Genomic DNA, 26,834 nt, shown 5'->3' with positions numbered 1-26,834 from the left:
TTTCGCGACGCGGGTTAAACCATAAAACTGATGTGTGAGTGTCGCTTGTTTTCTTGAAACACGTGCATGCAACTAGCGGGTGCGGGGAGGCATCACTTAGTTTTCTTCTTTGTTTTCATCATCTCGCCCATGATGTATCCTCGATGCTGAAACGCATCTTGCTCGTAGGGACACTCCGCCAGAACTTTGACCAGGCGCTTGTTGAAGCGGCTGTCGGCTTTATCGTGTACCATTGCAACGTGGCGTGCATACGAGTCGCGGCGGTAGAACTTCTTGTCGCAGTAAGGGGATGTGCATTCCATGATTGGAAAGTCCGTTTCACCCAGCTTCAGCGTGGACTTGAGCTCTTTGGGGATCTCCATTTTGTGCTGGATTGCGCAGTGGCGCCGCAACTCAGGCCGGCGTGGGAGTCCGAGAATTTTCCAAGGACACAGCACAAAAGGGCACTTGTAGTCGCGCTGGATCTCAAACTCGTCAATGTGCTTTGCGTACTCCAGCACGTTGGAGAACATTTTGGGACAGTGTGCGCACCGGTAGTATCCGCGTTTCACTCGCTTCGAGAGTGCCTCCATTAGAGGGTTGTCGTCGATGAGCTGCTGGTACACAGACTCATGTTTCGACGACGTAGGGCGCTGGGTCGGGTTGTTGAACGCCTGGTAGAAGCGGTCGTGCAAGTCACTGGAGGGTTCGGATGCGGTGTCCGCCGGGGCGTCCGAAAAATACGTGGATTGCGCGGAGGATGGCAAGGCAGGCGGACTTGAGTCCGGCTCAGCAGACCTAATCCGAGTTTCCGGCGATAAGCTTTCAGGGGCGAAACTCTCGAAGAAGGTCTGTGATGGCGCACTTTGCCAAGCAAGGGGCACGCCCTCGTAATCGGATTCCGCAGTAGCGGCGCGGCCGGCACTAGCAATGTTGCCGGCACTAGCAGCGTGGCCGGCGCTGGCAGTGTAACCTGTGCTAGCAATGTGACCAGCGCTAGCAATGTGACCCGCACTAGCAGCGTGGCCGGCAAAGCTGTGTCTAGTCACAACCGGCTCGAAATGGTAGTCGGGTGCGCTATCAGCGCCGCTGTCTTGGTCTTGGTATACATGGGTATGCGCGTGCAGGCGCGGCTGCGGGATAGCCTGCGAGATAGCCTGCGAGTGTGGTTGCGGATGCGGATGCGTGTAGGAATGCATATGCTGATGCGGGTACTGATGCTGGAACGACGCGTGGCTCGGCACGAACGCGAAGGACAGGAAGTGTGACATGTCGTCAAAATCGTGCACGCCCTCCGAGAAAGAGTTTGCTTTAACCATCGTGGGCCGCGCTGGCACTGCCTGTCGGACTGCCGCCGAGGGCGGTCCCAACGACGGAGGCGAGGGCATAGTGGGTGGGCAGGCCGTGTCCTGATCCAGCAGGTCAAACGGCCAAAGCGACTCGCGTGGCGCGGACTCCGCCAGCGATGGGCTCGATTCGAGGCATTCTGGCTGCCTGTGCATCTCCCATGAATTCCCGAAATACAAAATTTCTTCGTGTGCGGCGGGTTCGAGCTGAGACATGACTAGCATAGACGCGTAAGCTCACCCCTAGGTATCTTTCGGGATTGATGTCTTGCTTTCGTCCTTCGCGTCAGATGTACACCTTGGTCCCTTTTATACTACCTGCCGACCAGCGAGCCCCGTTGCCGAGACAAAGTGTTGCCATATTTTCTCCCTGTTCGACTCCGCAGTAACCATGTCTATTTTCACAAGTACAACCACCCCCCCGACTAACGCGCTGTGACTTGAAACGCGCACGCATGCATGGATCGGCTCATACCCAGAAGGCCTTGAGAAGGTGGGGTGCGCAGTACTCAATCTCGCACACAATTACGCTGCAGCAGTACTCCATCTTACCCACAATTATGCTGCAGCACCATGTATGCATGTCTGTATGATGCTATTTTTTTGTATCACATCCTCCGTCGCGAAAGCTTCCTCGGCAGTAGCGCGACAGTTTTTTTTCTACCAGCTACAGCCACATGTGGGGTCAGCTGGAGCACGCACCGTTTAGTAGGGTAGCTACAGCTGGCGCACTGCGCCGCGCGAAAGTGCGGACATCTCTGAGGCGTTTCTAGACATTCAAACCGCCAGATAGAGTGAACAGCAATCGCAGCGGGTTTTCGCCGCGGACAATCAAAGAAAGGTGAAAGATAAAGTGGTATAACTTAGAACGTGCAGGAAACGGATATAGTGGGCGCTGTGCTTTTTCTAATCACGACAGGTGCAAAAAATCGGAGGAGCGGCTGTGCATATACCACAGCCGATTGGCTGCACGAAAAAATCCGTGGCATGTGCTTAAGGCCACAACGTTTGGGCCGACTGGTGTACAGCTTTTTTCGTACGCGATGCGCACTGCGACTTCTGCCGAACTCGGCTCATACACTGCGCATTTTCAACGGCCAACAATTAGCCTTTGTGAGGATCCCGGTAGCCGCTGAGGGGACTTGGGTGGCAAAATCACGCAATTGCGAGCCAGGGAGCGCCCGCAGTCTGTGTACAGTCATAAGGGAGGGAACGATTGTGGTGAACTCGCTCTTCATGTTGCCGCCCTGCCTGGGCGGCGCGAGGAAGCAGCTCTGGTGCGAACGCGCCCGCAGACATTGAGGCCCGCGTCTCACGGGTAGCGCACAGCGGCATACGTAGATCCGAAGTTCGTAGTCCCAGCGCCTTAATTGCACGCACCTTCAGTTGTGCGCGATCAGAGGCAAATCGCACGAGGAATTATTTGGCGCGCAGCCCGGGATAGCTCAGAAGAAGAAGCGGCTCTTTTAACCATTATAATGAGGGGTTTCTTCGCCGTGGTAGTCCTCCCGGCAATGGCCAGCGGCTAACAGAATGTGTCAGGAAATTTTTTTCTATGAGTAGATTTTATAGTAGGATTTTTCGAGTACGGGCGAGTTGCGGTGTGTTTGCGGGCGGAACATCAAGCCTCGACATTCTCGAGGCGCGGCTCACGACGTACGCGCGATTTTATGTAATGTATTCTCGGCCCGCCAGCGTCTAATAAGGCACAGGTCGGTGGGCGAGAACTCTCCAACGGGAGTCGTCCTCGACGCTGGGAAATTCAGCAAGACCGGTCAGCCCGCGTCTTGGGTTTCGTAAGGCAGGTTCCGTTCCTCGTTCTGGTGTTATATGCGAATAGGTCAACTCGTGAAGCATGCTAGTCCATATCCAGCGGCGTCAGGCGCAGGTATGGACGGATCTCGCGCGCTTCTGGGAAGTTGCGCTCTATGTCTTCTTGATCCACCTGTGGAGACAGGACCACGTCGTCTCCGGGTATCCAGTTGATGGGCGTCATCACCTTGCCATGCATCTGGTCGACGACTTGCAAGGAGTCCAGACACCGTAAAATTTCGGCTGTGTTGCGTCCGGTAGACAGCAGGTACGCATGCAGTAGGCGGACCTCAAACTGCGGGTCGATGATCAGAACGCATCGTATGGGAATGGGGAGGCCACGCTCGTCGAAGTTGCGGGAGTCCACCATGCCGAACATAGTGGATATCCTGCCGTCCTCATCGCAGATCATGGGGAATGTGACTTTGGCGCCGGTTACATCCTCAATATCTAGAATCCACTGAAGATGAGTTTCAGCAGAGTTCGTTGACATGCAAAGCATCTTGCAGTTTCTCTGTTCAAACTCATCGGCCAGCTGCGCGAAAGCGCCTATTTCTGTGGTACATATTGGTGTGAAGTCTGCCGGGTGGGAAAAGAATAGACACCACGAGCCTTTGGCGTAGCTGTAAAAGTCCAGCTGTCCTTGCGATGTGTTTGCAGTGAAATTAGGAGCCGTGGCCCCCAGGCATATCTGCGGTTGTATGTGCGAGGTCATTGTAGAACCAGTGGGCTGTTTAAGTGCGTCAGGTTACTCCAGCATTGTTCAATCCTGGATCAAGAGGATAATGGATGGGTTATAGCAGTTCTTCGAATTCGTGAACTGCGATCTCTTTCCACTATCGCAAGATTCAGGTATGGTTGAACCCGGAAATCATCAGGTTCCACAGACGCCTCTAGAAGCTTTCCCTTAGGTGAGCCGCCCCCGACTGGAAGCTGAGGATCTCCTGCTCTCCAATTGCGCCTCGTTATATCATGTTTCTTTAGCCGCCTTGGCTCAAATTTAATAAAGACTCAGATTTCAGTCATAAATTGGGTTCGCTAGCTGGACCGCCTGTCACCCTCGGTGCCCGCTAGCTATATAGACTGGCAAACTTCGGTAAGCCTTTTTCTGAAGCCATCCTCACGCAAGCGGCTGTGCGAAAGTTATCAATGACTGGTTAAACAGCTCCCCTAAGCGAGCGCCTGCAAAGTGCCCTTGGCTCATGCAGGGACTTCCGCCGTAGAAAGGTTCCCATTCAAGGACTTCTCCACATTTCTCAACGGTGCGTGGATACTCGCCGACGATGTGAAAGTCGCCGAGTTTCGCAGCGTAAACTTGTGCTCCGGTCAATTCACTTGACTATTAAATATATATACAGGGGACAACCTGGCCCCCCTTAATGTACAGGGTGTGTTCGTGTCAATTCGGGTTTGACTATTGAATATATGCACCAGTAGGCGTTTACTGGTTCTCTGGTCTCAGCTTTCTGACCTCCTTGCCGACCCTCCAGATCTCCATGTTTCTGATGGTCTGTAGCTCCTCCTCCAACTTAGCTCTGTAGTCAGGTTGAGAGTTGAACTCCAAAGATCTCTTGGTCTCAGAACCGTTCTTGGTGGACTCGTACAGGTCCTGGAAAACAGGCTTCAAGGCGTCCTTGAAGATTGGGTACCAGTCCAAAGCACCACGTCTGGCGGTGGTAGAGCAGGCATCGTACATGTAGTCCATACCGTACTTACCAATCAATGGGTACAGGGACTGAGTGGCCTCCTCAACGGTCTCGTTGAAAGCCTCAGATGGAGAGTGGCCGTTCTCTCTCAAAACCTCGTACTGGGCGAGGAACATACCGTGGATACCACCCATCAGACAGCCTCTCTCACCGTACAAGTCAGAGTTGACCTCCTTCTCGAAGGTGGTCTGGTAGACGTAGCCGGAACCGACGGCGACAGCCAAAGCCTGAGCCTTCTCGTGGGCCTTACCGGAAACGTCGTTCCAGACGGCGTAAGAGGAGTTGATACCACGACCTTCCTTGAACAAAGATCTGACGGTTCTACCGGAACCCTTTGGAGCAACCAAGATGACATCGATGTCCTTTGGTGGCTCAACGTGGGTCAAGTCCTTGAAGACTGGGGAGAAACCGTGAGAGAAGTACAAGGTCTTGTCCTTGGTCAACAAGGGCTTCAAGTCGTTCCAGGTCTCAGACTGAGCAGCGTCAGACAACAAGTTCATGACGTAGGTACCCTTCTGGACAGCCTCAGCGACGTCGAACAAGTTCTCACCTGGGACCCAACCGTCCTCAATGGCGGCCTTCCAAGAAGCACCGTTCTTACGGACACCGACAATGACGTTCAAACCGTTGTCTCTCATGTTCAAACCTTGACCGTAACCTTGAGAACCGTAACCGATCATGGCCATGGTGTCGTTTTTGAAGTAGTCCAACAACTTCTCACGAGGCCAGTCAGCTCTCTCGTAGACAGTCTCGGTGGTACCACCGAAGTTGATCTGCTTGATACCACGGGTAGCAACCAATGGCTTGACGAACTGTCTTGCGGCAGCAGGTCTTAGGGTAGCGCGAGAAGCCAAAGAGAGGGCTCTCTTGGCAGTCACAACACGAGAGTTGGCAATGAGTCTGGTAGCTTGGATTCTTAGAGACATTTTTCCACCTGAATGAAAGATGATTCAGCCTTTCTGAAAACAAAATGTTCACTTAGCACTATGGTTAGCCTTTCCCACTCTTTTATATGTGAAAATATTTTCATGTTCAAAATTTTTCAATGCGAATTTTTTTTTTTTCAGCTTAGACCCACGCAAGATTCAAGAAGCCGGAAGCGGCCTTCGCTTAAGAAGGGTGCACCCTGCTGTAGGGCTGAAGTAGCCAATTCTTCGCTCGTAAGGAAGCAGAATATACCGCTACCGGCCGGAAATCACTAAACTTTCCAATGTTAAGTGGGTTCTCATAGAGACAGCGAGCGAGTGTAACATTACAGACACTGAGAAATGGACCAGGATGTGTCATAACTGAGCGCAACGCTGCAGCTTTTAAGCACGTGTAGGCCAGAGTTTGAACACTAGTTTCCTCTGTGGCTATACTACAAATACGATCAAGTAGTCACCTGTTAGAGCGGCCTCGTACTTGTCTTGCAGGAACGTTATGGTGGGCAGACGCCGTACGTTGTCCAACACGTAGCCAGTTTAAGAAATGCGACCTTCATGGACACATGGGCCAAACTCAAAAGGAACTTCCACCAAGTAATATTAAAAATCCCTTCAACACCTGGCCGCACCAGTGGTGGTCGGCCAGCCGAGAGAACCTCGCAGTGTGAGATGAAAGTGAGTTTTCAGATTGCACTCAACTGTACTCATCCTCTAAAATGTTTACTGTCTGAATTAGTTCTTGCCTTGAATCAAACAAACTGGCAAAGCACTGCCTGTGTTATCCCACCACGAAAGCATGGTATCCCCTTTAAAGCCTGGTAGCTGCTCTTGATCGGCGGCTTCGTAGGTATCTTGATATCTAATTATACACGGCGAGATCATCACTAAAATGACTCTCACTGGCCATCATCGCACACATAATCGCAGAACTAAATGGCCAAGTCAAGATTCGAGTATGTGCGCCAATTCGAATCTCACGAGACGTTACTGCCGGAAACATACATAGTGGTGAGAATCGATGGTAAAAAGTTTCATGAGTTCTCCAAGCATTATAATTTCGAGAAACCCAACGACGAAAGGGCTTTAAAGCTCATGAACGCGAGCGCGAAGAACGTGGTTCTCAAGTATAAGAATGATGTTGTTCTTGCATTTGGAGAAAGCGATGAGTATTCTTTTATCCTGAAAAAGGATACATCTCTGTTCAAAAGGCGTCGCGATAAGCTGAGTTCACTTTTTGTGTCTCTCTTCACTGCCAACTACGTGGCGCTATGGTCCAAATTCTTCCCAGGTACGGCGCTTGATTACAAGCATCTCCCCTTCTTTGACTCTAGGTGTGTGTGCTACCCAAATCTTTCCACAATAAAGGATTATCTCTGCTGGCGTTATGTGGACACACATATTAACAATCTATACAATACTGTATTTTGGCAACTGATAATCAAATGCGGACTAACGCCACAGGAGTCTGAGCAAAAGCTTTGCGGCACTTTGAGCAGCGACAAACAAGAGATCCTGTTCACAGATTGTGGAATCAACTACAATGACGAGCCAAACATGTTCAAAAAAGGCTCACTTGTGACCAACAAGGGTGAGGTCTGCCACATTGATGTTGTGAAGCAGATCGATGTTTTGTTTGAAGGTTTTTAGCATAGGGCTTTGTAGCCTATATATTCCCTATTTACCATGAAATACGCCGTATTGTCTATGACCTGGACGTCCAGCACAGTCTCATGTTCACCTGCAACTTCAAACTCTGAGCTTTCTAGTAAAATTTCATCGCGGAAGTCAAAGATCCAACGAAATATTTTGCCGCATTCGCTCCCTGACACGATTTCCAAATGTGATCGGCCCTCACACCGGATAGTGCAATTAACCAATGGAGAGCTCTCTTTTCTTGATACGGTTCGCTCAAGTATCTCTATCATATCCCAGTCACCATTAGCATTTCTCTTGAAAAGATGGCACCCGCTGTTAAGCATATTCGCGACGTAAAACCTCAGCTTTTTTGTGCTGTATTGTTTAGCTATAATCCCGGCCACTGATACTAAAGTTTGGTCCTCAGCCATTGATTCAGTGGCCGGAAACTTCATTATGCTTCCTTCTAAAGAGTAGATGAAGTTATCAAAACAGGAGAATACCACTTCTGGGACACCTATCATCTCGTGGTCTTTAATAGTTGGGAGGCAAGGGCTACAACTATTCAGGCAATCTCCTGCAACGTCATTCAATTCTTCGATGGGCTTGAAAGTTTCAGTAAGCAGGTTGAAATTAAACCGCACCACAGAGCCGAGTCTAGTGGAGTATGACACTTGTAACGCCGACCCGCGAACATTGTATGCGTGGAAGGAGCATATGGTATCGCTCGGTGACCTGTGGTTCCACTTACACAGCTGCTTGGTAGCGTCTAAAAACAGCTGTTCCAAACTGGTGAAATGGATCCCGTCACCAGTGTTGATGACAAGGTAGTGCTGAAGGTCGATGGTGTTTTTCACAACCTTGGACGCTTGTACTATCTGAATTTGAAAATAGTTGTTCTCCAATACTGCGGACGAAAGCTCAAGTGGGATCTCATATTCGGAAGGGCGGGAATCTATCTTGAGATTCTTAACTTGCAGATACACATGTAGCGGCTTTGTTTTCGTAATTTCAAGTATTATCAGAAATTGTTCTCCTGGCGAGATGTTATAACCTACAACCCGCCTACCGCTAGACGAAGCCTCTAAAAGGAGATTGTCCATCACCAATCTTGGGTGATTTCAGTTGGAAAAAGAATTGTTTAGTTTAACGTGCGTGCACCTTCAGTACCTGACATGCACCATATCGCCTATGAAGATGATATCCTAACCACATCACCCAAAAAATTCTCCGCGACGGGGAATCGAACCCCGGTCCCGAGCGCGACAAGCTCGAATTCTAGCCACTAAACTATCGCGGATTTGTTTTTGAATTCATTATAGAACACATTTAGATATATTGTACTGTTTAGTCCATGAATTGTGCTTCGCTTGTTGGCGTGATGGATGGATCGGGTTAAACCAGATATTGGGAAGGGTGATGATGGCGTCGAAGTCCTCTTGCGCTCTACTCGAGTAATGCCCGGACTTATAGCGTTCAACGATGTACCATACAGGGGAGCGCACGGGGGCAATAGATACAAGTTGTTAGCTGTTTCAATGATTGTCAAAAGTGAGCCCAGTAATTGGAATTATATGCATTAATGTGATAACCTATATGAGGATAGTATTTGAGTTGCCCAGATCAGAACATCCAACATTGGATCTGGTTAGCATTAGTGGTTGGAAGCGGTATCTTTTTTAGTTAATTTTTCGAATGAAAGAGTTTAGCGTTTCATTCTATGCAAGTCAGGAGATGTTAAAGTAGCAGGAAGCGCGAACCTAGTAGTTCCTTGCATTCAACTCGTTGCCATTTTCATCATAATATTTCTCTTCATCCAACATCAGCTCGTTGGAGTGTGATCCCCTGCCATCGGTGGGATTTCTACTAACACCGTTACTACGGTGACCGCCAGCCTCGTCCCCGAGGTCTGAAGTCCCCCCAATTGGAGTGTCACCTTCGTATTCACTGCTGACCTCTTTACCCATGGCAGAGCGCCACCACCTTGTAAGTTTGTTTTGTCTGTACGCAGTCACAACATGCCCTTCAGAGTCAATAAAGTTCGTTTTCTTAGTTTTCATGCAGTAAAAGTAGAAAAAGGCAAGAACAGCGAGTAGTAAGGGCACACCAATGCCAACCACACATCCTATGACGATGTTGCGGTTTTTCTTTGAGAGTTTAGAGCCGCCACTGCCTGACTTGTCTGAAGAGCTCTGCGCAGTAGCAGCGGCAGACTGGGTTATTGTTGTGTAGTGGTTTGACAAAATGGTCTTGCCACTCACCGTCCTCGTTATCGTGCTAGAGTCTGAAGCCGCCTGTTGATCTTGACTGGAAGTTGGAGCTTCCGTTGTTGAGGGTGACTGTGAACTGGAAGACGGCGTTGAAGATGAAAACTGAGTTGACGAAGCAAGGGACGCACTGGATGAACTAGAGTCTGAAGATGAGGTTGAAGCTGAGGTTGACGCGGAGCTCGAGTCGGAAGTGGTGCTGCTAGCAGAGCTTGAGCTATCACTCTGGCTGCTGCTCTGACTTTGGCTGCCACTTGAGCTCTGGTTAGAACTGGACGCACTAGATCTCGAAGATCTACTGCTTGAACTAGAACCTGAGCTTGCGCTGCTTCTGGAGGGGCTAGAACCTGAGCTTGAAGATATGGAGGTGAAAGACGTCTGGGCTGCACTGGTGGAGGAGCGCGAAGAGGAACTGGAACTGGACGTACGAGAAGTACTTAAAATCGAACTGGATGCAAGGCTGGATGACACTGAGGAGGCCAGCGACGATGAGACTATGATCGTCGTCCCCGACGATAGAGATGAATCTGAAACGCTGGATGACAAGGAGCTGGTTCTTGATGAGCTCGTCACACTACTGCGATCCCTAGACGAGCTCGACACTGAGCTCGTACTATTGCCACTATTCGCGCCTGTGAGAGCATCTGGGTTCTGTTGTAGCGATCTCTTGACCACCACTGCTAAGAATAGCACACCGTGGATGAATTTAACTTGGACCATGGGAATTCTATAGTTTTGTTCACTCGCTGGAGTCCTAAGTTTTGCAAATTCACGGAAGCTCACCGACTTCAAGTCTCGCCTTCTGCTATGGTTCGCTTTGCCCGCTTTGTTCGCTCTGCTCGCTTTGTCCTCTTGATTGAAAAATCTTGTATCTCCATTTGAATCTCAGATCTTGTGATATATTTCTTCTGGCACGCGGCGAAGCGCCTGCCTCTAGAAGGAAAAAAAATCTCAGTTTTAAGATTCGTGTTCCAAACGCGAATGAAACCAATTCCAGACTGAGCCGGAATGTGTCGGACGGTTGGACCTGGGGCGCAGTTCCGCAGGAAGGAAACGATGTAGTACGCGATTTTTGTACAATGTGCTGAATACGTAAAAAGTTGTGATTGTCTGCAAGGGCTAAGAAAACTAGTAGAGATCCGGGAGATTCGGAAGATACGGATAACTAGTTGAAGGGCCAGAAGCTAGAAGGCTGGATCGCCGAAGATACCCCAACGTTGCTCTACATTGTAAGGACCAGGGGGCTTCCAGTAATCGTTGTATGTAGAAAATAATATAGCTTGAGATCCCACAGAAGAAGAAATGGCATTAATGCATGTTTGCATGTTGGAGGCCGAGGGGTTACACTTGCCATTAGGCGATCCAAAATTTGGCCATCCAGTCTCAGTAATGAGGACTTGCTTGGCCGTTCCACATTTCGTTTGGAGACTAGCGATTTGCTGCTGGAGCCAGGTTCCACAGTCAGATGGTTCGACGTTTCCATCCCAGTAGGGATGGCAGTTGACAGCGATGAAATCCGAGCACTCACAGAGAGCCGGATTAGCTGAAACAGCTACCAAAGTGTCCACAGTTACAATTTGGCCAGTGAATCCGATTCCGCCCAATAGGTCACGTGCCGTTGATACTGCGCTCTGGATCTCGCTGACACTGGCTTGGCCTGAGTTTACTAACTCATTCCCTATAGAAACGGCATAAATTTTGGAGAAGTCTGAGCTGAAAGCAGCAGAAATCGCATCGACGCTATCTTGAATCTTTTGTATATTCCAGATCCCTATCATAATTTTCTGGGAACCAGTAAGTGCCGACACAACATTTCCTAACACTTCACAGTCTGTATCGTAGATACGGATGATCCCAAAGCTGTGGAGTTGAGCCAAATCAGACTGTACCATGGACTCAGTCTTACATTGACCGTTCTTTTGGTAGGGCGAGTAGGTAATGCCTGCCGAGCCAGTGTAGGGCAAGGCGGTTGCTGAAGCCGAGGCGACAGAGCTGGCAGCCGCCGAGGAAACCACTTCAGCCGACGCTACGGTCTGTGTCACATGCACTGTAGAGGTTGCTTCTTGTAGAAGCCCGCTAACCACTTCAGCCGATGCCACGGCCTGTGTCACATGCACTGTTGAGGTTGCTTCTTGTAAAAGCCCACTAACCACTATTGGAGCCAACGCGAGCTCAACGTCCTTTCTAAGCGGTAAATGTAGGGCCCGAGAGCCGCTCAAGAGACATGTCAATAAGACCTTCGAAAGCAGGAACATGTGCTGTCTCCTTGAATGCAACTTCAGCTACATCGCAAGATCGCAAGATACTGTAGGCGCTTTAATACAAGCTAGGCAATTGCATCTCTAACCTACTCTATACATGGGCGAGACGAATTCCTTGCATGGCGTGCCTTTGCGACAGAATCGAGGCATGCTTCAGACATGTTTCGACGCGTTTTAAAACGGGTTGCCGAACTCTATACAGGAAACAGGTAGGCGCGGTGGGCAAAAAATAAAAGCCCTGTAGGGGGCTCGAACCCCTAACCTTATGATTAAGAGTCATACGCGCTACCGATTGCGCCAACAAGGCTTTTATGTTCATGAAGGGAGTCAATGTAGGTTATAACTAGTTTTGGTGGTCATGTTCAGTTCTTGTTTATTGTTTTGGTCCCTTAGCTTACTTTTTGTTAAAAATTCCCTCAGCATGCAGTTACAGAATAAAAGTGTCAGCGGTAAATGGAGATATTTGAGACTTATGCCATAGTGAGCAAGCGCAAAAATGCTGGTGCAAACGAAGAATAAATATTCATTCGAGCAGACTGTCATCATCATGACCAAGCCAAAAAATCTTGCAGTCGGGAATCATATTGCCTCCTGAACCTCTACGAAGGGGGAATAGGGGACTTTCTGCGGTTTGATAGGTACCGGATATGTTAAACAAAGACATGCAGCTAAGAACTGTAGCTGGCAGTCCTTGCTAAAATATAGGCCAATTATTAGGGAAGAAGCATTGAGCTTTAGAAATAGTTTAGATTTTGGAGATGAGGTCGGCTTCTTGCACAATATAAGCTGATGATGGTGTATTTTCAGCACTTTATGTAGCTAGAGACTAATACCGTTTATTACACTACAGCAAAGTTAGGTCAAACTAATTTAGCTCCGTATTCTACAAAATGATCCAAACGAAATGAAACCGAAGGAGAGGATGCGAGGCTCGACGCATGTGGTACCTCAAACAAGTTATCTCATAGTGAATAACCAGTGCAAAGTGTTTCTTTGGTTGTCTAAAAGACGAAAATTAGGTTTAATGATTCTTTCAAGTGAATTCTGCTTTGCTCCTGTAATTGGCTCTCGCAAAAGCGGCTGATCGTCAAGGCATGAATGATTCGCTGCTTGTTTAATTAAACGATTTGCTCTCTCCAAACTCCTGGAGCTTGCAAGATAGAACGCTTTATGAGTTGATTATTCAAAAGTATAGGCGCGATTGTTGCCTTCGAACCTATAGAGAATCCACACTTTGAGAGTTTTGATCCAAGGCAAAGAAACAAAGTAACAGAGGTTCATCGTCACACAAACCTGCCATCGCGCCGACTATACGGGCCGCGCACATTCGGATCCAGTTCCAGTATTTTTGTATTTTAGCCGCCGAGCACAAATATCACAAATTACGGAAATTCCCAAAAGGAATGACAACTTATAAAATTTTTCAGAAAACACTACAGCTTCCTAAGATCGCGATGGCCATCTCATCACGGATTTTTTAACCATCACCAATTGAGATTCTAGTCAACAGGTCCGTTTTGAAGCTCTGAAGGGCAATAGTTTTAAGTGTTGTCTCAATGAGCAAAGTAGTTAAGCCACCTGCCAACGCGAGGACCGCTCATTTCCGCACTCTGGAAAGAGAAAACCGGTTTGTCAACCCGCCAAAAGACAAGTCGGCGTTTCCCCTGTTGGAAGAGGCAGTTCAACCTCACATTGGCTCCTTTAATGCATTAACTGAGGGTCCGGATGGCGGATTGCTCAACCAAGCCGTTAAGGACATTGGTGGCAAAGTCGTTTTTGATGGAACAAAATCCGACGAGAACCCAAATTACTTGGGTAACAAGCTGACGCTGAGTGTGGAGCAGGTTTCGATCTCTAAGCCCGTTTCCAACGATGGCGTATCTTCAGCAGTTGAACGTAAGGTTTTTCCCTCTGAGTCGAGACAGAGGCTCTCCTCTTACAGAGGGAAGCTTCTATTAAAGTTAAGATGGGCTATCAACGATGGCGAGGAGTCTTTTACGGAAATTAGAGACTGCGGTGGCTTGCCGGTCATGCTGCAATCCAACCGTTGTCATCTCAACAAGCTATCTCCTAATGAGCTCGTCAAGCACAAAGAAGAAAGTGATGAGCTTGGTGGATACTTTATCATCAACGGTATCGAAAAGCTTATCAGAATGCTGATTGTGCAGCGTAGGAACCACCCAATGGCGATCATTAGACCTTCTTTTGCAAACAGAGGTGCCTCGTACTCCCAGTATGGTATCCAAATAAGATCCGTTAGACCCGATCAGACGTCTCAAACAAACGTCTTGCATTATCTGAATGACGGTGAGGTTACTTTCCGTTTCTCATGGAGGAAAAATGAGTATCTGATACCTGTTGTCATGATATTGAAAGCCTTGTGTGAGCTAAATGACAGGGAAATTTTCGATGGAATTGTTGGTTCAGACACCTCGAACTCTTTCTTAACTGATCGTCTTGAACTGCTACTTCGCGGTCACAAAAAGAAGTATGGCGAACTTCACAACCGTCGTCAAGTTTTGCAATATCTGGGAGACAAATTTCGTGTCGTGTTGCAAGCCTCGCCAGACGCGACTGATTTCCAGGTGGGTGAAGAGCTGCTGAAGCGGATTGTGCTTGTCCATCTCGGAGATAGTAATGAAGACAAATCCAGAATGCTGTTGTTCATGATCCGAAAACTTTACTCTTTGGTTGCCGGCGAATGCTCTCCCGATAATCCAGATGCGACACAGCACCAGGAAGTTCTGCTTGGAGGCTTTCTCTACGGTATGATCATCAAGGAAAAAATAGAAGAATACCTACAAAACATTAAGCTGCAAATTCAATCAGATGTTAATCGTGGTTTGGCAGTCAACTTCAAAGAACGGAAGTATATGACGAGGGTTCTGATGAGAGTGAATGAGAACATTGGTTCGAAGCTTCAATATTTCTTATCCACAGGTAATCTGGTGTCTCAGTCGGGGCTTGACTTGCAACAAGTTTCTGGTTACACTGTCGTTGCTGAGAAGATTAACTTTTATCGTTTCATCTCTCATTTCAGAATGGTTCACAGAGGTTCATTCTTTGCTCAACTTAAAACCACTACTGTCAGAAAGCTGCTTCCAGAGTCTTGGGGTTTCTTGTGTCCAGTTCATACACCAGATGGCTCTCCGTGTGGTCTTTTAAACCATTTTGCTCACAAATGTAAAATCTCCACTTCCCAGTCTGATGTTTCTCGCATCCCATCTTTACTTTATTCTCTAGGTGTGGCGCCTGCCTCCCACACCTTCACTGCAGGCCCAACCATGTGTTGCGTGCAGTTAGATGGTAAAATTGTTGGTTGGTGTTCTCACGAACAGGGTAAAATCATTGCTGATACCTTGAGATTCTGGAAGGTTGAGGGAGAAACGCCAGGGTTGCCTCTTGATTTGGAGATAGGGTACGTCCCACCATCCTCTCGTGGTCAATACCCAGGGCTGTACCTCTTTGGCGGCCACTCTAGAATGATGCGTCCAGTGAAGTACCTACCATTAGGTAAAGAAGACATCGTGGGTCCTTTTGAACAGGTGTACATGAATATTGCAGTCACTCCAAAGGAAATTCAGAATAACACTCATACTCATGTTGAGTTTACACCTACCAACATTTTGTCGATCTTGGCAAACTTAACCCCCTTCTCAGATTTCAATCAATCTCCAAGAAACATGTATCAGTGCCAGATGGGTAAACAAACCATGGGCACTCCGGGTGTTGCTCTATGTCACCGCTCCGACAACAAGTTGTACAGACTTCAGACAGGTCAAACCCCAATTGTCAAAGCGAACTTGTATGATGAGTACGGAATGGATAACTTTCCTAATGGGTTCAATGCTGTGGTTGCGGTCATTTCATACACAGGATATGATATGGACGACGCAATGATTATTAACAAGTCGGCAGACGAAAGGGGGCTCGGTTATGGTACGATGTACAAAGTGGAAAAGGTAGATTTGGCATTAAACAGAAGCCGTGGTGATCCAATTACGCAACACTTCGGTTTCGGTGACGACGAGTGGCCAAAGAACTGGCTAGATAAATTAGACGACGACGGCCTTCCAATGATCGGTACTTATGTCGAGGAAGGGGACCCGATTTGTGCGTTTTTTGACGATACGCTCAACAAAACCAAGATCAAAACCTACCACTCCTCTGAGCCAGCATACATTGAAGAGGTGAACTTGATTGGTGATGAGTCCAGTAAATTCCAAGAGCTTCAAACGGTGTCCATCAAATACCGTATCAGAAGAACACCTCAAATTGGTGACAAATTCTCTTCTAGACATGGCCAGAAGGGTGTGTGTTCTAGAAAATGGCCCACTGTTGATATGCCTTTTAGTGAAAGTGGTATGCAACCAGACATCATCATCAACCCCCACGCTTTCCCTTCTCGTATGACCATCGGTATGTTTGTTGAATCGCTGGCAGGCAAGGCAGGCGCTTTGCATGGTATGGCCCATGATGCTACCCCATGGACATTCACCGAAGAGGACACCCCTGCGGACTGCTTTGGTGAGCAGCTATTGCAAGCAGGATACAACTACCACGGTAATGAGCCTATGTACTCTGGCGCTACTGGTCAAGAGCTTAGAGCTGACATTTACATCGGCGTTGTGTACTACCAGAGACTGCGTCACATGGTGAACGATAAGTTCCAAGTCCGTTCTACTGGTCCCGTCAACAGTCTGACCATGCAACCTGTTAAAGGTAGAAAGAGACACGGAGGTATCCGTGTTGGTGAAATGGAAAGAGATGCATTAATCGGTCACGGTACTTCGTTCCTGCTTCAGGATCGTCTGCTAAACTGCTCTGATTATACACAGACCGCTGTGTGCCGGGAGTGTGGTTCCCTGCTAACCACCCACTACAGTGTCCCAAGAATCGGGTCATTGGCTACTGTGCGCTGTCGTCGTTGCGCCGTGAAGTTTGAAGACGCGAAGAGAGTCGTCTCCAAATACCAGGGCGATGAGCAGATATTTATCGATGACTCTCACATCTGGGAAGACGGTCAAGGCAATAAGTTCGTGGGCGGCGGGCAGACTACTACTGTTGCTATTCCATTCGTTCTGAAATACCTTGACTCTGAGCTAGCTGCAATGGGTATCAAATTACGCTACAACGTTGAACCAAAATAGAAAACCAAAACCGGCAAGGTCTAAAATCCCTCTTGTACAATACCATGGATATATAACATAATCAGACTCAATAGATAGGCAAGACATCACTTTCTTTGAGAATACCTAAATGTCACCTCGAGGCTAGTACTTGTTAACGAATTGCCGTTATTTCTAGGCGAAAAATTTGAATTTCGTGATGCGATCTGTTAAAATCGGGAAGCAGTCAGCTGAAAACAAAGCTTGAATCGCTGGTAGATCTCATTGGTTTTAACTACCGGCTTTTCAAAGAATTCCACCCAACGCTTTTGGCTCTTCATTTTCTTGCTTTCAATAGAAGGTTTTTAGCCATATGAGTGAGAACCCATTTGATTCGTATCTCGACCGTGATCGAGCACAGGAACTATCAACAGAGGATGCCTTGTCTAAGCCCCAGCCGTCACTAGAGTTCTGTACTTTGAGTGTGGAGGAATCCGTGCACAACCTGGGAACGGATGCATTCAAAGGGCTACCCTCTCAGAGTGACATTAAACAACGCAGAGAGCAGTACGGAAACAACGAAATTTGCTCGGACGAAGAAGGGCCCTTGTGGAAGAGGTTTCTATCAATGTTCGTGGGTGATCCTCTGATCTTATTGCTAATAGGGTCGTCCCTCATCAGTTTTTTCATGGGAAACATAGACGATGCTGTAAGCATAACACTTGCTATCGTAATTGTCGTTACGGTGGGCTTTGTACAGGAGTACAGATCTGAAAAGTCATTAGAAGCTTTGAACCGTCTTGTCCCCGATCAATGCCGTCTTATACGCTGTGGCCAAGAAAGTAAAGTCCTAGCCTCCGTTTTGGTTCCCGGCGACCTCGTTCGCTTTGGCGTTGGTGATAGAATTCCAGCCGATCTAAGAATTGTTGAGGCCGTTGACTTGTCTATTGAGGAAAGCAACTTGACTGGTGAAAATGAGCCGGTACATAAATCAGCATCACCGGTGGATAAAGAGCTTTACCAAGAAAATGCAGGTTCGATAGTACCTATATCTGAGAGGTCATGCATTGCGTTCATGGGAACTTTGGTAAGGGAGGGTCACGGAAGAGGAATTGTCGTCGGGACAGCCAAGAACACTGCTTTTGGTAAAGTTTTTGAAATGATGAACTCTATTGAAAAACCTAAGACTCCTCTACAGTCCGCAATGGACAAATTAGGAAAAGATTTGTCGTATATGAGTTTTGTCGTGATTGGAATCATATGTCTCATTGGGGTCATTCAGGGCAGATCATGGCTGGAAATGTTCCAAATATCAGTTTCGCTGGCCGTTGCTGCGATTCCAGAAGGTCTACCTATCATTGTAACAGTAACACTAGCTCTTGGTGTCTTAAGAATGGCGAAAAGGAGGGCTATCATAAGGAGATTGCCCAGCGTCGAAACCTTAGGCTCCGTGAATGTTATTTGTTCTGACAAAACAGGAACCTTGACAGCTAACCATATGACTGTCAGCAAAGTCTGGAGTCTTGGGAGCATGTCAAACAAGTCCAACATACTGAACTTAGAAAAGTCAGCAAATGGAAACTTGAAAAAGCATCTGACTGATGATGTTAAGGCTACTCTACGCATTGGCAGTATTTGCAACAACTCCACTTACTCTCATGAGCATGTGAAATTCCTTGGCAACCCAACTGATATTGCTATCCTCGAAGTTCTCCGTAAGTTTGGCTTGGAAGACGAAAGGCAATTGGTTGCGAGAACAGACGAAATTTCCTTTAACTCTAAGAGAAAGTTTATGGCTGTTAGAGTAAAAGAGTCAAATGGAAGAGCTATGATATACGTTAAAGGCGCCTATGAAAAAATTCTCGAGAAAGCCACTCACTTCGTGAGCTCCGAAAACAAGTCCATAAAACTCGATGACTCCTTAAGGAGAGTAATCAGTGATACGGCAGACTCTTTAGCTTCAGACGGGCTGCGCACCTTAGCTTTTGCTCGACTCGAAGTTCCAAGTAATTCAAGTCAAAAACTTGGCGAGGATGATATTAAAGGCTTAGCCTTTGCTGGTTTGCTGGGTATGAATGATCCTCCTAGGCCCAGCGTCAAGGCAGCTGTTGAAAGACTTTCTGAAGGGTCTGTGCATATCATAATGATTACAGGTGACGCAGAAAATACTGCTGTGAACATCGCTAGACAAATTGGCATTCCTATCCTCAACCCTGAGACTGCAGTTTTGAGTGGCGACAAGCTGGATGACATGTCAGAGGACCAGTTGGCTAGTATCATAGATCATGTGAATATTTTTGCCCGTGCTACTCCTGAGCACAAATTGAACATAGTCAAAGCCCTTCAGAAGAGAGGCGATATAGTGGCAATGACCGGGGATGGTGTAAATGACGCTCCTGCTTTAAAGCTTGCGGACATTGGTGTTTCAATGGGTAAAATGGGCACTGATGTTGCGAAGGAAGCGTCTGACATGGTTCTAACAGACGATGACTTCAGCACAATTTTGACTGCTATTGAGGAGGGCAAGGGTATCTTCAACAACATCCAGAATTTCTTGACCTTTCAGCTTTCAACGTCCGTTGCTGCCCTCTCTCTTGTTGCTATCTCTACCGCTCTGAAATTGCCAAACCCGCTAAATGCTATGCAGATTTTGTGGATTAACATCTTAATGGATGGGCCTCCTGCTCAAAGTCTTGGTGTTGAACCAGTGGATCATGAAGTTATGAAAAAACCTCCACGTAAGCGTACAGATGCGATCCTGACCAAAGATGTTTTCAAGAGGCTTTTGCAAAGCGCTGCATTTATTATTGCAGGAACAATTTATGTTTTCATAAAGGAGATGACCGAGGATGGCGAAATTACTGCTAGAGATACTACGATGACTTTCACCTGCTTCGTCTTCTTCGATATGTTCAATGCACTGTCGTGTCGCCATTCTACTAAGTCGATCTTTGAGGTTGGGATTTTCGCAAACAACATGTTCAATTATGCCGTTGGATTCTCTCTCCTTGGCCAAGTGTGCGCAATTTACATGCCATTTTTCCAAAGAATTTTCAAGACAGAGAGGCTCAGTCTCGGCGATCTGTTTTTCCTGTTTACAATCAGCAGCACAGTCTTCATTGCCGACGAGTTGAGAAAACTGTACTACCGCAAAAAGAGAGCCAATGACTCCTACTACTATTCTGCCGTTTAGATAGAGTTTTTAATGAGTTCAAGTAATTAAAATGAAACTACATTATTAGAAGCAGCTTTCCTAAGCCTGTTCATCACTGCCAGCCCTTCCCCCTCTTCGTCAATTCCTTCAACGAAAATAATGTCGATATTCGGCATTTCGTCAACTTGCCGCAGGTAGGCAAATAAGTTAGCTTGTATTTCGGTATTCGAACTTCCCAAGCACCTATAGATTCCATGGGGGTCATCAAGCAGGTTATCCGGAAAAGTTAGAGAAGACAAAACCGCAAATCCGCGAACATCACGAGCGTGGTCTGTTATAACGCTTTTGACATTTTCGAGGCGCTTCTCAAGAGGTGCACTCCCTTCTTGTGGGGCAAAAAGGATGACTTTTGCTTGGGGTGAGTAGTGGCGATATTTCATACCTGGAGTCCGCACCTTTTCGCCTTCACTAACAGTCTTTTTATTTTCAACCTTACAGTCGACCCACTGCGGGCCACCCATCGAGCGGATTTGTTCCCAGGTGAAGCCACCAGGACGCAGAAGGAGAGGTGGAGAGACCAAACCGTCCACGACGGTGCTCTCAACACCTACCGAGCACGCACCTCCATCCAAAATAAGAGGGATGCGTCCTTTCAGGTCGTGAAACACATGCGAGGCGAGCGTTGGCGAGGGACGAGTCGATTGATTAGCTGAGGGTGCAGCGATAGGAGTATCGCTGAGAGCAATAAGGGCCCTGGCAATAGGGTTCGACGGTATGCGTACTGCGAAAGTGGGTTGGTCAGCAGTGGTTAGTTTCGACAGAGTTGACTGCTGCGGTACAGGCAGCAATATTGTGAGGGGGCCTGGCCAAAGCTTCTCTGTTAGAGAGCGGTATATCTGTGGGATGTTTTGTAAGATATCGGAGCAAGATTCCTGCCCATAGATCTTCCGGTTTAGCTGGTCGATGGACGAAATGTGGCTTATGAGTGGGTTGTCACTGGGCCTGTTTTTGGCCTTGTATATATTAAGAACCGACTTGTCATTGAGAGAGGACCCTCCAAGCCCGTAGACCGTTTCCGTCGGAAAACCTACGGTGTCGTCTGTATCTCTGATTGTTCTAGCTGCCTCTAGTAGATTTTGTTCCGTTTCAGGGTCTGTGATGGTTGGAAGAGAGCCATCAATGTGTGCGGTCTCAGAAAATAGAATAGACTTGGGATCTACCTTGAGGATTTTAGTTTCGAAAGCCATGGTCTGTAAAAGCCTTCTTAGCATCCACTTCCGCGCTTGAATGTGCGCGATGAGCAGTTCTCGATGGCTACGTGACTAAAATTTTCTGTATAGATGGCTGTCTAAGGTCACGTGTGCGTAAATGCACCTAAATTAAAGCGATAGCCATCTCCGGCGCTTCAGCGCTCAGAGACAGACACGTCCTAGCGCGAGGGCAAACTAGACGGCTGTGTGGCCCCAATACCAGCATAGTGTCCGAGGTAGCTCAATTGACCGCTTGCGCTCTTGTTAAAAATATGTTAGCTTAAGGATCCAGAAATGAGGCCCTCAGCTCGAGATTGCGTTTATACAAGGATGTACATGCTTAGTTGTAAGAGATACCACCGTCAACGGCAATGTTTTGACCAGTGATGTAGTCAGATCCTTCGCTAGCCAAGAAACCCACAAGGCCAGCGACGTCCTCTGGAGTTTCACCGCGCTTCAAGGCAATGCCGTCGATGGCTCTCTTTAGGTTCTCGCCAGTTGGCAGGCCAGTGATCTCAGCCAACTTGCTGTCAATGAGATCCCACATTGGTGTCAGGACAATACCTGGAGCGTAGGCGTTCACGGTGATACCTAGAGGCGCCAGCTCCTTAGCGGAGGCCTGGGTCAGACCCTTCACGGCGAACTTGGATGCCGAGTACAGAGGCAGAGCGGCGAAGGCGCCGTTGCCGACGATGGAGCAGCAGTTGATGATCTTACCAGTCAGTTCGCGCTTGGCAGTCTTGACGGTGCTAGGGGTGTAGTCGCCGCCTCTGTTGAGCTGCACGAACTTCTTGGTTGCGGCCTGGGTACCGTAGAGCACACCACCAACGTTGATCTTCATGATGCGGTCGAGCTCCTCGGGTGTACACTCGAGAACCTTGGCGACCATGGCGATGCCTGCATTGTTAACCATAACGTCGAATGAGCCGAAGTGGTCCGCAGCCTTGTCCACGGCGTCGAACACGGACTGTCTGTCGGAGACGTCCACGGGCAGGAAGATAGGAGCCTTGGTTTTAGGGCGCGCGGCCTGGATCTCTTTGATCACGCTCTGTGCCTTGTCAGCCTGCTGGGGCAGGTCTGCGAGCGCCAATTGGAAGCCCTTCTGGGCCAAGTTGACGGCGATAGCCTTGCCGATGCCTTGGGCGGCGCCGGTGATCAGAGCGGTCTTGACGGACATGGTACTGGTGCTAAAATAAAAAGAATGTTATCGAGGAATACAATGGGGAGCCAGAAAGACAACATTTAGGCCTTCGAAAGGTCTGCGAGTCCCTGCTTTATATACATTACCCGCCGGGTTCCGAACAATCTAGAATAACCCCTTTCGACCCGCCAAGTAGTCTTATTGGCCAACGGCTCGTGCTAGCCCATGGCGTTCCTGACCACGGTCCGATTTTTCATTTTTCCACTCCACCTCCTCATCGTCACCCTAAAAATTGTTCCCTCAGGCAACTAACACACACGAACGAGCCAACCAGAAGACGCAGCACCAAAAATGGACGAACCCAATCCGTTCGAGGACCAGCCAGTTCGGAACTACGGCGCAAACACACAAGAGTCCCCGGCTGCGGATGTTCCAGTTGACGTTTTGCCGGCGAAAGCCCCAGCTGGCTCGACCACGGCACCCTCATATTATGCCTCTTGTTACCAGATAGACTACGAAACATTTTGTGCTCGTGTAAAGTGCGCGCTCACTCTGCGCTCACTCCGGGACACCGACGCTGAAGCCCGGAACGAGTCCGAACCCGCGGGCAAAATGGAGCCCGACCTCTATGGACCGGTGTGGCTTGCGGCGTGCGCAGGGCTGGCGAACTATGCGGCGACAACGCTGGCTCGGGTTGTGAGGAGCGCAGCGCTGGGCCAAAGTCTAGCACACCCGGGCGACCGCAGACTGGTTTCCGCGCTGATAATCGCATACCTGTACGCATGGGGCACGCCGGCCGTGGTGCACCTGATGGCACGGCTGGTGCTGAAGCTCGAGCTGCAGTGGCCGCTGGTGTCCCTGATCACGCTTTACGGGTACTCGTTGGCCGTGTGGGTCCCGCTGGTCGCGCTCACAGGCGTGCTACGCGTAGCGCTGGCGAACGCCTTGCCGCGGGCAGCCGTGTGGGCAGCTGTATGGAGCGTGCGGGCGCTGGGGCTGCTGCACTCCGGCGCGTTTTTCTACCGGCAGCTGTGTAGCGGCGAGGAGAGCGCGCAGTCGCGCCCGCTGCTTGTGACATGCCTCGTGGCCGGCGCGGCGAGCGCGCAGCTGCTGAGCTGGGTTGTCCCGCACGTCTTCGCGTAGTGCGGGAGCCGGTGCCGGGTTCGATCACGTGCGATAACCACGTGATTAAAAAGGTCTGCATTACCTGTTTGCATACGTAATGACATAGCTACATACGAAACGGGTACGCACCTATTCCTCCGCGGCGCCCTGCGCGGGCATATCTTTCCCATTTAGGTTTCGGAATCCGAGAAGCGATGCAACTCTAAATGGGGTTGAAGGCTGGGCATGCGAGCGCGCCGACCGTTGGGAGTCGCCCGGGTGCGCCGGCGCACCGCGCGCACGCCAATTCTCGCGGAACGCAGGCCTCAGGCTGGTAACACCACCCGCACAGGCGCCAACAATGGCTTCAGCGGCGAGTGCCCAACGCTTGCGAACGCAGCGCTGAACGGTCAGGGCCCAGCACCGGAGTGTCAAACGCGCAGTGCCTGGTGTTTCATCCTTGCGTGCTCGGTGCCTGGCGTTTCATCCTCGCGCGGTCGGTGCCTGACGTTTCAGCTTCGCGGGTGCAAAGGCCGGTGAAGCGACACGGTGTTTGAAAACCTGGATTTCCCGGCCGCCATGTTCGCAGGCACGGCCGGTGTGCGTGCCTGTGTGGTGGAACCTGCCCGCGACGCGCACTGTGCGTTCTCGAGAACAATCACGGTCTGTCTCACGTAAGCAAGCTCGCTCAGCGCTGAACACGCGCTGGGAACGCGCTGCGCCCACCTCGTCGCCGGATCCTAGCTGTATCGATTGTCTATACCTTCCTTCTACACCGTTTATACCTGTAAGAGCTAACTTTATGCACGTCGCCGCGCGCACGCGGCTCTAGTATCCAATGGCCCTGTAGTCGGCCACTGTGAAGTCTGCGAGCTGGCCGCGCGCACCCAGCTGCTTCTGCAACCGCGTGAAGACGTTTATGTCCGAGCGTGTGAAGCCCTTCGAGAAGCTGCAGCAGGGCTCAGACCGCGCGTCGGCTTTGCCCTCGCTGTCCACGGCGGGCGACGCGGGCGCAGAGCCCGGCCCGGCCGCGGGCGTGGAGGCGGCTCCAGAATCGCTGTCGGTTTCTTTGCCGCCGCTGCCCACCGCGGTCCTGCGCGTGCACGACGCGCACGCGCGGAAGAACACGACCTTGTCGACGTGCCGCACGACCTCGCCGCGCCGCGCGTCCTGTGCTTCGAGCGCGTCCACGATATGCGGCGGCAGCGCGTCCCACACGTGGGACGGCAGCGCGGCGCGCGCCTCTGCGGGAGTCATGGCCACGTGAAGGGACTCGTGACGGTTGCCGTTGAAAGCGACCAGAGCCTCGTCCTGGAACAACACCTCCACGGAGGCGTCGCACTTTATTTTCTTGAGCCGGCAGCTGTCGCAGCTGGGCCCTATCCGCTGACGCTTGGCGGAGGGCGCAGCGCGCGCGGCACGCGGGCTGCACGGGCTGCGCGCACGACGCGCCAACGGACTGCGCGCGGTCACGGGACCCGCCGCCGGGGGCGTGCGCACTGCTGGCACCGCAGGCACGTCCGGTGCCCGGGTAACGGCAGGCACCGCGCGCGCCACAGTGGGTGCATTCGGTAGGGCCACGCCTGCCATCGCGACCGGCGCCGCGAGAGGCGCAGGGCGGACCATGTAGCTATCGCTTGAAACAGCGGCCAGCCGTGCCAGCGATTCCAGCCCGCCCGCGGCCGCGCCGGGTAACACGGGTGGTGCCCGTGGCAAGGGATCGTTCAGCAGGAGGCGGCCCGGGTGACGGCCGGCGCCGAGGTCGGCGCCGAGCCCGCCTCCGAGACTCGTGCCGCCACCACGCAGGGTCACGCCCACGCCCACGCCGCCGCCTCCGGGGCCGCCGGCGCCGCGGAACGGGTCGCGGAAGTTGTCGTAGAATGTGTGCATGCTCGCCGGCCCCGTCCTCGCCACGTCGGGCAGTAGCAGAGGGGGCAACGACTGGTGCTTACTGTTTTGGATAGCAATCGGGATCATGTCTCGTGATCTGCAAGCACTTAAGGGTCGAAAAACAATGTGTCCAGGATCCTTCTCCGGGTGGCAGCTCTTGCCTCCCACGCTCGCGCCCCAGCATGCCTTTATATATATACGCGCGCGCTCCGACATGTATGCATTTACACCTTCCATCGCCACACTGCATACCGCGCATTCTGTTTCCTCGATGGAGGACAATCCGCTAGCTACTCCGGACGACCATACGGAAAATCGGAGAAACTCAAATCACTACTCCGGTAGGCTTCTTTTTGCACACACAGACACACTCAGACACGCACACACGCACACACGCACGCTGCGCTGCGCCGCGCTGCCTCCTTCCTATTGCGGTAATGCAGCGCGGGATCCCGTTACCCCACGCAACCCGTGGAGCTGGCATGGTTGTGCCGGCGTGGGCACAGGATCGCCGCGCGCCCCGCGCGCTCGTCTGCGGCTTGGATTTCCGCGCGCTCGTAATCTGGCCGCGCCCGCCTCCCCATTGTGTCTGCAGGCACGCGTCTCAACGTGTGAAGCGGGCATGGTGGCGCCTTGAAGCGCAGGCAGAACCTCGAGCGGAGCGGCGGACGACTCGGAGAAAAGAAAAGGCGGCTCTGCAGGGCGGGCCTCCCGCGCGCTCTGAGAGAGCTCTGACGTTGCGCGCACTTAACCCCGAACCGAACGCGGCCGCACGGGACACCTACCATACGTCAGCGTCGGATATCGCTCACCAGACGCGGTTGTCTCGGGAAACTGTTCCACTCCATTCTTTGTCAGATGCGACATCGGAGAAAAAGGTTATTCCGAGGGGAGAGCCAATGGGAGTGCCGGCGGCGGCGCGATCTGGGCGGACCAGCAGAGGAAATATGTGGTGGAAGTACAGCCAAAGAGTAGCACTAATGGCGTTGTGGCTTGTGAGAAGGGGGCGCGGTTGATGGTGGCCACAGTGACAGGAAGGGTGTTGTTCCCCGGGTAGCAAGCCGGGCCCTGCGCTGGTAGGCGTGGAGACGATACAGAACCGTGCGCCACGGCGGCAGTCTAGCGTTGCGCGCGCAGCGAGCGTAGTAAGAGTTGCGTGTGGGCCCGGCCACCGTGTTGGTTTGGCTCAGCAGTGCCCAGCACCTGGGTTTTGCGATTCTCGCCGGAGCTGACTAAGGCGAGAAACGACTCAGTG

At 50.4% G+C, this 26,834-nt stretch overlaps 12 protein-coding genes and 2 non-coding genes across 14 annotated transcripts; 4 read left to right on the top strand and 10 right to left on the bottom strand.

Annotated features, from left to right (window-relative positions):
• Positions 1 to 92: 92 nt before the first annotated feature.
• RME1 (Rme1p) lies at positions 93 to 1,550 on the bottom strand (the record flags this gene model as incomplete). The annotated part of the gene is made up of 1 exon (XM_002555737.1): positions 93 to 1,550. The coding sequence occupies one exon, from the start codon at positions 1,548 to 1,550 to the stop codon at positions 93 to 95; it is 1,458 nt and encodes a 485-aa protein (XP_002555783.1).
• Positions 1,551 to 3,183: 1,633 nt separating this feature from the next.
• On the bottom strand, positions 3,184 to 3,852 carry KLTH0G17314g (KLTH0G17314p; the record flags this gene model as incomplete). The annotated part of the gene is made up of 1 exon (XM_002555736.1): positions 3,184 to 3,852. The coding sequence occupies one exon, from the start codon at positions 3,850 to 3,852 to the stop codon at positions 3,184 to 3,186; it is 669 nt and encodes a 222-aa protein (XP_002555782.1).
• Positions 3,853 to 4,578: 726 nt separating this feature from the next.
• Positions 4,579 to 5,769, bottom strand: ILV5 (ketol-acid reductoisomerase; the record flags this gene model as incomplete). The annotated part of the gene is made up of 1 exon (XM_002555735.1): positions 4,579 to 5,769. One exon carries the CDS (start codon positions 5,767 to 5,769, stop codon positions 4,579 to 4,581), a length of 1,191 nt encoding a protein of 396 aa, XP_002555781.1.
• A 933-nt stretch (positions 5,770 to 6,702) lies between these two features.
• On the top strand, positions 6,703 to 7,416 carry THG1 (tRNA guanylyltransferase; the record flags this gene model as incomplete). Its single annotated transcript, XM_002555734.1, has 1 exon — positions 6,703 to 7,416. The coding sequence occupies one exon, from the start codon at positions 6,703 to 6,705 to the stop codon at positions 7,414 to 7,416; it is 714 nt and encodes a 237-aa protein (XP_002555780.1).
• Positions 7,417 to 8,632: 1,216 nt separating this feature from the next.
• Positions 8,633 to 8,704, bottom strand: KLTH0G17248r. Its single transcript has one exon. It is a non-coding gene; the product is annotated as a tRNA-Asp (tRNA).
• Positions 8,705 to 9,164: 460 nt separating this feature from the next.
• KLTH0G17226g (KLTH0G17226p) lies at positions 9,165 to 10,391 on the bottom strand (the record flags this gene model as incomplete). The annotated part of the gene is made up of 1 exon (XM_002555733.1): positions 9,165 to 10,391. The coding sequence occupies one exon, from the start codon at positions 10,389 to 10,391 to the stop codon at positions 9,165 to 9,167; it is 1,227 nt and encodes a 408-aa protein (XP_002555779.1).
• Positions 10,392 to 10,855: 464 nt separating this feature from the next.
• KLTH0G17204g (KLTH0G17204p) lies at positions 10,856 to 11,926 on the bottom strand (the record flags this gene model as incomplete). The annotated part of the gene is made up of 1 exon (XM_002555732.1): positions 10,856 to 11,926. One exon carries the CDS (start codon positions 11,924 to 11,926, stop codon positions 10,856 to 10,858), a length of 1,071 nt encoding a protein of 356 aa, XP_002555778.1.
• A 240-nt stretch (positions 11,927 to 12,166) lies between these two features.
• On the bottom strand, positions 12,167 to 12,239 carry KLTH0G17182r. Its single transcript has one exon. It is a non-coding gene; the product is annotated as a tRNA-Lys (tRNA).
• Positions 12,240 to 13,488: 1,249 nt separating this feature from the next.
• On the top strand, positions 13,489 to 17,082 carry RPA135 (DNA-directed RNA polymerase I core subunit RPA135; the record flags this gene model as incomplete). The annotated part of the gene is made up of 1 exon (XM_002555731.1): positions 13,489 to 17,082. One exon carries the CDS (start codon positions 13,489 to 13,491, stop codon positions 17,080 to 17,082), a length of 3,594 nt encoding a protein of 1,197 aa, XP_002555777.1.
• A 331-nt stretch (positions 17,083 to 17,413) lies between these two features.
• Positions 17,414 to 20,233, top strand: PMR1 (Ca(2+)/Mn(2+)-transporting P-type ATPase PMR1; the record flags this gene model as incomplete). Its single annotated transcript, XM_002555730.1, has 1 exon — positions 17,414 to 20,233. The coding sequence occupies one exon, from the start codon at positions 17,414 to 17,416 to the stop codon at positions 20,231 to 20,233; it is 2,820 nt and encodes a 939-aa protein (XP_002555776.1).
• Positions 20,234 to 20,259: 26 nt separating this feature from the next.
• Positions 20,260 to 21,465, bottom strand: SUA5 (threonylcarbamoyladenylate synthase; the record flags this gene model as incomplete). Its single annotated transcript, XM_002555729.1, has 1 exon — positions 20,260 to 21,465. One exon carries the CDS (start codon positions 21,463 to 21,465, stop codon positions 20,260 to 20,262), a length of 1,206 nt encoding a protein of 401 aa, XP_002555775.1.
• A 319-nt stretch (positions 21,466 to 21,784) lies between these two features.
• KLTH0G17094g (KLTH0G17094p) lies at positions 21,785 to 22,621 on the bottom strand (the record flags this gene model as incomplete). Its single annotated transcript, XM_002555728.1, has 1 exon — positions 21,785 to 22,621. The coding sequence occupies one exon, from the start codon at positions 22,619 to 22,621 to the stop codon at positions 21,785 to 21,787; it is 837 nt and encodes a 278-aa protein (XP_002555774.1).
• A 315-nt stretch (positions 22,622 to 22,936) lies between these two features.
• On the top strand, positions 22,937 to 23,728 carry YIP5 (Yip5p; the record flags this gene model as incomplete). The annotated part of the gene is made up of 1 exon (XM_002555727.1): positions 22,937 to 23,728. The coding sequence occupies one exon, from the start codon at positions 22,937 to 22,939 to the stop codon at positions 23,726 to 23,728; it is 792 nt and encodes a 263-aa protein (XP_002555773.1).
• Positions 23,729 to 24,517: 789 nt separating this feature from the next.
• Positions 24,518 to 25,816, bottom strand: SUT1 (Sut1p; the record flags this gene model as incomplete). Its single annotated transcript, XM_002555726.1, has 1 exon — positions 24,518 to 25,816. One exon carries the CDS (start codon positions 25,814 to 25,816, stop codon positions 24,518 to 24,520), a length of 1,299 nt encoding a protein of 432 aa, XP_002555772.1.
• Positions 25,817 to 26,834: the final 1,018 nt, after the last annotated feature.

Source organism: Lachancea thermotolerans, assembly GCF_000142805.1.
Source record: "Lachancea thermotolerans CBS 6340 chromosome G complete sequence".
Classification (NCBI taxonomy): domain Eukaryota; kingdom Fungi; phylum Ascomycota; class Saccharomycetes; order Saccharomycetales; family Saccharomycetaceae; genus Lachancea; species Lachancea thermotolerans.
The sequence above is the reverse complement of the archived record's forward strand: the minus strand, read 5'-3'. Positions and strand labels throughout refer to the sequence as shown.